This window comes from Cupressus sempervirens, chromosome 11, assembly GCF_028749045.1.
Source record: "Cupressus sempervirens isolate cs-2001-9-10 chromosome 11, ASM2874904v1, whole genome shotgun sequence".
NCBI lineage: Eukaryota > Viridiplantae > Streptophyta > Pinopsida > Cupressales > Cupressaceae > Cupressus > Cupressus sempervirens.
The window spans coordinates 660134885-660144791 of record NC_143128.1 but is presented as its reverse complement, the minus strand read 5'-3'; the positions used below and the strand labels follow the sequence as shown (position 1 = coordinate 660144791).

Genomic DNA, 9907 nt, shown 5'->3' with positions numbered 1-9907 from the left:
AGGGTGACCTATGACCCTCTTGACCCATTAAACGACGATATATGTCTCTAGGGGTCCTAGGACCCCTAAGGACATATTCGAATGGGTAATATGGGTCAAAGGGGGTCATAGGGTGACCTATGACCCTCTTTGACCCATTAAACGACGATATATGTCTCTAGGGGTCCTAGGACCCCTAGGGATATATTTGAATGGGTAATATGGGTCAAAGGTGGTCATAGGGTGACCTATGACCCTCTCTGACCCATTAGACGACGAGATATGTCGCTAGGGGTCCTAGGACCCCTAGGGACATATTTGAATGGGTAATATGGGTCAAAGGGGGTCATAGGGTGACCTATGACCCCCTTTGACCCATTAAACGATGACATATGTCTCTAGGGGTCCTAGGACCCCTAGGGACATATTCGAATGGGTATTATGGGTCAAAGGGGGTCATAGATCACTTTTTATTATTATATTATATTATATATATATATTATATTACATTACTATATATTATAATATATGAAATATTATATTATATTATTATAATATAATATGTTATTATAATATTATTATTATAGTATAATATTATATGATTATAATATAATAATAATAATATTATTATATTATAGTATAATAATTATTATAATAATAATATTAAATAATAATAATATTATTATAATATAATAGTATGATATATTATTTAATATTATTATTATTATTTTATATCAATAATAATAATATTAAATAATATATCATACTATTATATGATTTTAATTATTAGTCGGATATCCGATATCAAATCGGATATATGATAAGGCTCGGCTTAACCTTCCAGGTTTGGTTCCTGGATAGGTAAAAAAAAGTTAGAGCGGATTTTGAAGCGCTTTTAGGCGTCTTCAAACTCTCTTTTTTTCACATCGCCACTTTTTGGCACACCATGATCCTGCACATACCCTGTCAACACACTTAACCAAATTCTCAAGATGATGCCAAGTATAATACAGATGCTGAGCGAAGTTCAAGTATCGAGTGATAAGTGATGCTAAGTCACTATAGGTGTTGAGTAGAGTATAGATGCCAAGTAAAACAAAATTACCATAGGAGTTGAGTGAGACAAAATTCCTATATGTGTCGAGCATCAGCAACTAGTGAGTGTCGAGTAACACATAATCAACATATGAGTTTGTATCTTCACAAACTCAAATGTAAACCATCTTTTGAGCTGACATAGGATGAATCTTGAAGGATCTGGAAGATAAGATTGAATCTTTTACATTACCTATGTAATCAACATGCAACCAATAAGAAAAATGGAGAAGGCATACAACCAATAGGAAAAGTGCAAGAATTGAGCAGGACATGAAGATTAAATATTGATCATAGGTTCATACCTAAACCTAAATCTTTGAAACCTTTAAAAGGAGGTTGAAACCCCATTGTATCTATGCATGAGTGAGAAGTGTATGGATGAATTATAATGAAATTTAGAGGGATGTTTAAAGACTTAGAAGAAAGAGTGGCATTGTAGTATTCAGTTGATCAAGAACAGAGTATTAGAGTTTCAAAAAGAGACATATCAGATCAAGTAAGGATCAGAATAGACAGAGCAGAACAAGGATTTGGAAACAATAATTGAGGATTGCAAGTCATTAGGTCAAGACACTCTTCTATACTTTCTAACCATTGTATTGTGAGAATGGAAATCCAATGTTGATAGGTTGGTCTAGCAACCATATTGGTTTAATAGACACATTGTAGATCCTTAACAAGATTGTAAAACCTTTAATAGGGTAACATTCCAAGTGAATGTTTGTAAATCCTTTAACCAGGTCACTTTTAACAGGGTGTAAAGTCTTTAATAGGATAGGCCTTTCATAGGGTAGACCATTGGAAGTGGTCAAACTTTGTAACCTTAAATAGTTACATATTGCTCCAATAATATTTTCTGGGTGTCATCGCCACCCCAGTTTTACCTTCTCATTTTTGGAGGGTTTTGGGGGTACCAAATTCTTGTGTTATCTATTTTCATGCATGTCTTTGTTTTCATGTTTATTAGATGGATTAGATGATGTGAATGATTTTAGTTAAAACATTTTCAAAGGTTAAAGTTAGATTCTTTTGATTCACTCCCCCCCTCGAAAGTATATCTTCCTACTTGTATATTCCAACACCTTCCCACACCATACTTCTTCCCTCCCATATCAAGTTTTGCTTTAGTCTTTGAAACCATGTTGAAGAATCAATTGGAATTCAGGAGTTTCTTCTTCCTCTCATTGACCTCTACCCATTGACTTTGTGCTCTATCATATGTCTCCAATCTTTTGACTGATTCTAAAATAAATTGAGTTTATAGAAAAAACAAGACCTGAATGCTCCTAGAAGGATGATAGATTAGTCTCAAACCCCTCTGATCTTGCCATGACTTCCATCTCATCCATCGCCCCTATCCTAATGCTACAAAATCTAGCAACACCAACTGGATACAACTCTGGACTTCCTCGAATCCAATCTTTTTCATGTCACCTTCTTCAAGATCTTCTATCAGAACTTCCTTGTCCCTTGAGACTAACAACACCCCACTCTCTATGGGAAACCACAAAGATTGGCTTACTAGGGGAAAGAGCCTTTAGATCCACACTCCCAGAGACCTGAGGAGAAACCATTGATTTTGCCTAAGCCTTAGTATGATCCTTAGAGGGTTCACCAACAATCAATTGAGGAGCCATAGGCCATGATGAAACAAGACTTTCACCTTGCTTCTAGGATTGAACTAGAGCATTGATAGCCTCTTTTTCCTCTACCAAGAGTTTTTCTATCCAAACTATTTTGGAAATAGGCACAAATGAAGGAGGATTTGGCAAGGAAGGATCCCCCTAATGGGCCATTTTCTTCTTCTTCTTAGGGAAGTTTAAAGCTCATTGACTAGTTTTATTACAAACAAAATAGGAGAATGGGGGAGATTCAAACTCCAATTCCTACTTTAAAAAGCCTTGCTTCAAGATAATTGCTATAAATGAGGAAAGATTCTCCACAAGGATAACTTTAGTGGTGAATTTTACTCATCAAGGACCTTGAATATGGTAAAAAGAAAATTGCACTTTCAAGGTGCCAATGTTGCCTACACTTTATGAAAATTGGGTCACATGCTTATGCCAATCGCCCATAATGATACATAATTATTTTTATTTTGGTGATGACTTTGCCAACGTAATCTAATCTTTCCATATGATAAATTAGATATTTTCACCTATAATCTCTGAGGCATTTCTTATTTGATGGTCACGTTCGCCAATCTATAGTAAACATTTAAGTCAAGTTACATGTAAAGTACATAGACTTGACAAGTGTCTCTATTTTGGAGACTTTCCAAGGAACTATTTATCCTTATAATCATTTGCCCAAAATATATTTTATTTTAGACAAATATCATTATTCTAGAAACTTTCCTTGAAACTTATTGTTCTTTAACATTTTAGCTTGAAATAGGATATATACCATTGATTTAGGATCATCTAACAGTTATTAAAAAGGGTTATTTTATTTTGAATGATTTAAAATTATGCATTCTAGGTATTTGTTCTTTTGGTCACGATTTTTTAAAATAATTAAAGATTCTCCAAGGTTATACAAAATTTTCATGTGATGAAAAATAATTGCCAATAACATTAATTTTTTTCCTATTTTGAAAAAAAAAAGTTGTGAATACAAATTAACTTTTTTCCCCTAAAATAATGTTGGGTCTGCCATGATTTTATATATTTTTCCAAAGGGGGGTTTCTGAAATTTTTCCCTAATTCTCCAGTCTCCTAATTTTCACAAAAACTTTAGCAAAGAGAAGTCTTGATTTAGAAGAAGTACTCAAATCTATAGAAAGAAGCTCCCCAAAATAGCTCACCAGACCTTTTAGAACTTCTAGATTCCAAAATTCCAAAAGAAGGCTTGGAAGCCTAGCCCACACTAGAATAGTTGAGGAGAAGTCATCATAGTTCTTCTGGGGCAACCATTTTTGGAAGAAAAGAGCCATCTTTCTAAACATCCATGGACCACCAAACATGACATGGTAACAATTTACTTTATTAGAAAAGTCAAAGAAAAGAAAGCCCCATTGTAAGGGTTGCAATCTCCACATGGCATTTCATATGTCATTTCCTTTTCACAAAGCTATGAATAGCTTCAATATTCAGGTGAGGACCAAGGAATTTTTCTATTAGAGTCAATGCCACAAAGGCTATCAAGTGGTCTAGGATGGGGTCAAGGACAAAGATATAATATTCTTCATCCATACAACCCACCCTAATTAGATCCTTTGGTTGAGGGGAAGGGTTCTTATCTTTTGGATCCCCAACCAACCCTGACCACATTTTAAGATTATTAGCCACCTGTTGTTGATACTTGAGTACTTCACCTTTTCTACTACAAACTATCGGATAGCCAAAGTCTCCTCCTTCGAATGTGAACCATCCAGCTCGGAAACAATCACTAGGGCATCCCTTGATTGTGGGGAAACAAACATGGGAGGAACTATGGCACCTGGTCCCCCGCCTGGGTCCCCCAAACCTTCAAACATGGCCTCTACATCCTAACTAACGACAGGAGGTCATACAAAACCCTATAGGCCACCATTCCTAGCCAGATTTGAAGGTTTCAAATTTCAAAAAAAATCACCCTCAAAGCTCATCATCACTTTAGTAGTAGTCTATTATTTATTTCTCTAATTTGTGTTAATTTTATTTCGAACAATAAGATTTAAAAAAAAAATTCAAGTCCTAACATAATGTCAAAATATCAAAATCTATAAAAAATTATTTTTATTTTAAAAATATTCCAAATAAATTTAGTGTATATAAGATCAAGATAGATCTCACCAATCTATCTAAAAACTTCTAAAAACTTATCCAAATGCTCAAATATGAGCAAGGAAAGCCCAAGACAACTTTTTCAGGGAGAACAAAATTCAAAAAAAAGTTTGTATGAATATACAAATCCATACAACCTTACATCTTATATAGAACCATATAGTCATAAGGAAGGCTTAAACATCAGACATTAAGACTTGAATTTCTTATAACTTTTTTTTTCTTGGTATAAGATAATTAAGAATGACTATAGTCATACACCTACAATTATCATTCTAGATAATATAGTAAGATAGCAGCTTGCATATGAGAATGACTATGATGACATCAGTGAGTCTTTGTCTGCCACCTTGTAAATCTCACTTAGAATTGAAAACAAAGGGTGTTGGGAACCCTGGTCTATTGATTTCTAAAAAGTCTGTGATTATTCATTGTTGTCTACTCATTTTATGTATCTTCGATCTTAATATTTGAACCTCATATATGAAGAAAAAGCAGTAAATGGTTTTGTTGTGATGGGCTTGCCTAATTCAAGCATTATGTTGATATTCATTCTTTTTCAAGAACTATAGTTATTGATAAAGAGTGCACTGTTGAATGAAATAAAATAATGAATCATTACATCATGCACAGAACCTTGGCTTAAATCTTGTAATAAAGTTGATGTGGTCTTGTACGTCGAAGTAGTGCAACATGACGTCGATCAAAGACGGGGACCTTCACATCTTCTGCATTGATACGCCTGCAAACTTGTAGTGAAGGATTGAAATCTTTCCACTTTTGAATTGAATTTCTTGCATTATGAAGTTAAAGATCCTGGACATTCAAATGGAAATTAGATAACATTTAAACGTAACTTGCATCGTTTTGCATACAACTTTTCCATTGGCATCGAGAAAGGATTACAACCATTAAGGGCATGAAGCTTCGGAGATCTACATTACAGTTTTGGGTTTCGTGTAGGCACAATTACAACGATAAATCACGTTCATCAAGACGTGATAAACTTGGTGTGAAATTGTTAAAGGTATACAGCTCTGACGTTAAAGAGTGATACTTGTTTCCCATTTTGTTCAATGATCAATGGGACCTTTCTATCTATGGTGTCTTTTTGAGTTATAAAATTCCATACCTTCACGGTGTTAAAAGGGGCAAGATGGTGAGGAATTGAAAGATTTGCGAGCCAACTTAGAGGTGGGAACCACCTATTTAGATGCCATTAGACTAAACCTTGCTAGCACATATTTTGCATATGGATTGTCCCCTATTGTCAAATGGGCTCTTAAGACAATCTTGAACAACAATATTCTTCATTAGGCCCCACGATCATTTACTACTGTAGTGTATCTTTGTATTTTTTTATTCTAATTAATGGACCTAGTGCAGGTTATATAGTTCATGGCCTCTAGATTCAAAGGTTACTATTCCTTTAATTGATCTATCACTGAGTTATTGTTACTTTCAATGGTACACAAATGGAAGTTCAACTAGATAGTTTATTTCATTATGAAATTTTAAATAAATATACATAATATCTTGTGTTTACAATGTCACTCAAATTGGTCTAACTCTTAAATATGCATAATATCTTGTGTTTACAACATGCCATTCAAATTGGTTTAACTATCAATTGCATGATTGCCCATTATCATCATTCAAAGTATCACCTAGATTCAATGAGGGCCCACACATCAATTGGAATAGGGAATAGGAATACATATCCTCATTTTGCCTCTAAAATGAGTTTATGTCCATTCTCATACGTGATAGGCAATTGTGAACCACTACTCATAAAACACAGGTCAATAAATTTGACTCAAAAACTACACATTAAGGGCCCATTTGGTTGCAGGCATAGGAATGGAGAATAGGAATGCATATTGGGAATAGGAATGGTTATTCCAATAACAACTATTTTTTGGAATGGGTATAAGCTCATTTTAGAGGCAAAATGGGAATATGTATTCCAATTCCCTATTTCAATTGACAAACCAAACAAAAAATAGAAAACATATTCAAAATTTTATATTGTCATTCCAACAACCAAAGGGTCCTTTTGAATTATGAAACGATGTCATAAATTACATGATTGTCCATTCAAATTGTTTCAACTATCAATTACATGATTAATTTCTTGCATATCACCAAACATGCATAGTTATTTGTATCTTAGAGACTTTCCACAACAATATCCTAGTTGAGCGGCTTAACCGACACACTAGAAGCGTTGAATAATAGTGCATAACAGTGAGCCCAGCCATTGTTAGCCAATAGCATGAGCCCAATGCATAATAGTGGCTCCAAGCTATTGGTTAAAAGTGGCTGGACCCACTGTTAGCCACTATTATTAAACACTTCCATGTGTTGCTTAAGCCTGACCTATCCTAATTTGGCCCGATCCTTCAGAACCACCTACTACACTTTCAACTTCCTTGTCCACTACCCATTACTCTCTATACCTCCTTAGCCACTATTATTTAACACTTCCATGTGTCAATTAAGCCTAGCCTATCCTAATTTGGCATGATCCTTCACAACTACCTACTACACTTTCAACTTCCTTGTCCACTACCCATTACTCTCTATACCTCTTTAGCCACTATTATTCAACACTTCCATGTGCCGATTAAGCCTAGCCTATCCTAATTTGGCATGATCCTTCACAACAACCTACTACACTTTCAACTTCCTTGTCCACTACCCATTACTCTCTATACCTCCTTAGCCACTATTATTCAACACTTCCATGTGTTGATTAAGCCTAGCCTATCCTAATTTGGCATGATCCTTCACAACAACCTACTACACTTTCAACTTCCTTGTCCACTACCCATTACTCTCTGTACCTCCTTAGCCACTATTATTCAACACTTCCATGTGTCGCTTAAGCCTGGCCTATCCTAATTTGGCATGATCCTTCAGAACCACATGCTACACTTTCAACTTCCTTGTCCACTACCCATTACTCTCTATACCTCCTTAGCCACTATTATTCAATACTTCCATGTACCGCTTAAACCTGACCTATCCTAATTTGACATGATCCTTCAGATCCACCTAGTACACTTTCAACTTCCTCGTCCATTGCTCTCTATACCTCCTAGACTCTCCAAACCTAGCGTCTCCATCTGTACTTGCTCCTCCTTTCATCCAATCTCATTCCTATTCCTAAGCAAGATCTCTTCAATTTGAGTACGTGTCACATAGTTATTGGTAGTAGTGAATTCTCAATGGACTTGTGGGGCTAGGATTTCAAGGGGAGAACATTCACGAGGCCAAATTTTGTTTAGATAGTGGATCACACGTGGCAGAATACCATGCGCCTAGACCCTACGGCCCACGTGAAACAGCCGCCCAGCAGAATCTTCGTTTCCGTAAAGATAAGATTAATGAATTAAATTACTGGTTTTATCTCGCCCCAGCCAATTAAATTGCACCTCCCACGTGGGACATCGAATAATATTAATCCCCTCTCTTCTCCACTCTTCCTGCTTTTCACTGCCGTCATTTTCATGCAGATTTCGTCATTAAAGCAGAGAATTCTTTGTGCAAACAATTCAATTTGCAGCAGCTTTACATACATCTGCAGTGGACCTTAAAATGTCGGGGCCAGCAGATTTTTCTTCGTATATTCATTTGGTATACTACCATTGTTGCCATCTTTTTACTTTTGGATTATAAAGATGCTCTCAGATAAATCATTAATGGATATATCAAAACTTTTGTGGGTTGATTTATAATTTGTTGTGGGTATTTGGGCAGGTTCAGCACTTGATTGAGAAATGCTTGCTGTTTAACATGGATCAACAGGAATGTGCTCATGCACTTTCTATGCATGCCAATGTTCAACCCACCATAACAATTACAGGTGTAAATGCTAACTTTTGTATGTTATTAGCGAATAATTACCAACACTTTCTTTTTTTTGTTTGGCCGATTGTGGATCTATTCTGTTTATTATGATTGGACATAAAAACCAGTGATCTTCAAAGATTTGAGGGTTTTTGCTGTGTTTATTTTCATTGCAGTGTGGAATGAATTGGAAAAGGAGAACAAAGAATTCTTCACCAAGTATAAGGAAAAGAGAGGAGAACATCCAACGCAAGAACTGAAACAGATGTTGGATGATATAACTGCTAGATTTTACAAACAAAATCTTTAAAACAGTTTTGTAAGTTGTTTAATTTTAGAACTTGTGTGATACAGTTTAATTTTATGGGATCAAATTGTAAAATATATTATCATCATGTGGTTTTCGGTACATTCAATACAAGTATATATTTCTTAAGCCTATTGATCATTTTGGTTTCAGTGGTGGGTTTGGAATGAATATAGTATGGTGAAATAATTGGTCCTGCTTTGGGATAAAAAAAGAAAACAACTAACTGTTCTTCCAAGTGATCTTAGAGCTGCATCTAGCATTAGATTAGTACATACAAAAATTCTATTTTTTCTAATGCAAATAAATTAAAATACAATCTAAGCCATCCAATGTGGCGGAATCTTTGCAGAGTCAATGGTGAATAATAATGTTTAAATTTCTTTATATTTTCCAATATTTAATTGTCTCGTCATTGCTATTTTATTAAGCGAAAGCAACAGATCCTTTCTGGAATTCGATGGATCTGGTATTAGGTACCAAACGTAACAGCAGAAATAGAAAAGTTACACACAAAAGTAGACTGAGTTGGTAATAATGATAATAATAATAATTCAAATAAAATGATTTTTTAAAAGCTTTTATTATTACTAAAAAATAATTTTCTAAATAAATAATATTTTTAAATATTTTAGTATTGGTCTTCTTCTTATCATATTTTAGGTAACATAGGTCATTTTAATGTGTGATTCTATTTCAAAATAGGCATAAAAAGCTTTATTTCATCCTTGTTTTTTATTCTATTTTGCATAAGTGAAAAATAAAATTGTCTTTTAATATTAAACATTAAGATATATAGCTTAATACATACAAGGAGTAAAAATATGTCCATATATTTAAAATCTCAAATATGCTTGTTTTCTCAATCAAGTATACAAAAAAATCATAGAATTCATTGGTATCT

General features: G+C 34.5%; 1 protein-coding gene across 1 annotated transcript; it reads left to right on the top strand.

The window, feature by feature from the left end:
- The first annotated feature begins 8326 nt into the window (after positions 1-8326).
- LOC149531504 (uncharacterized) lies at positions 8327-9132 on the top strand. Its single transcript, XM_089809973.1, has 3 exons — positions 8327-8483; positions 8607-8712; positions 8873-9132. Exons 1-3 carry the CDS (start codon positions 8445-8447, stop codon positions 9004-9006), a joined length of 279 nt encoding a protein of 92 aa, XP_089666099.1. The 5' UTR covers positions 8327-8444; the 3' UTR covers positions 9007-9132.
- Positions 9133-9907: the final 775 nt, after the last annotated feature.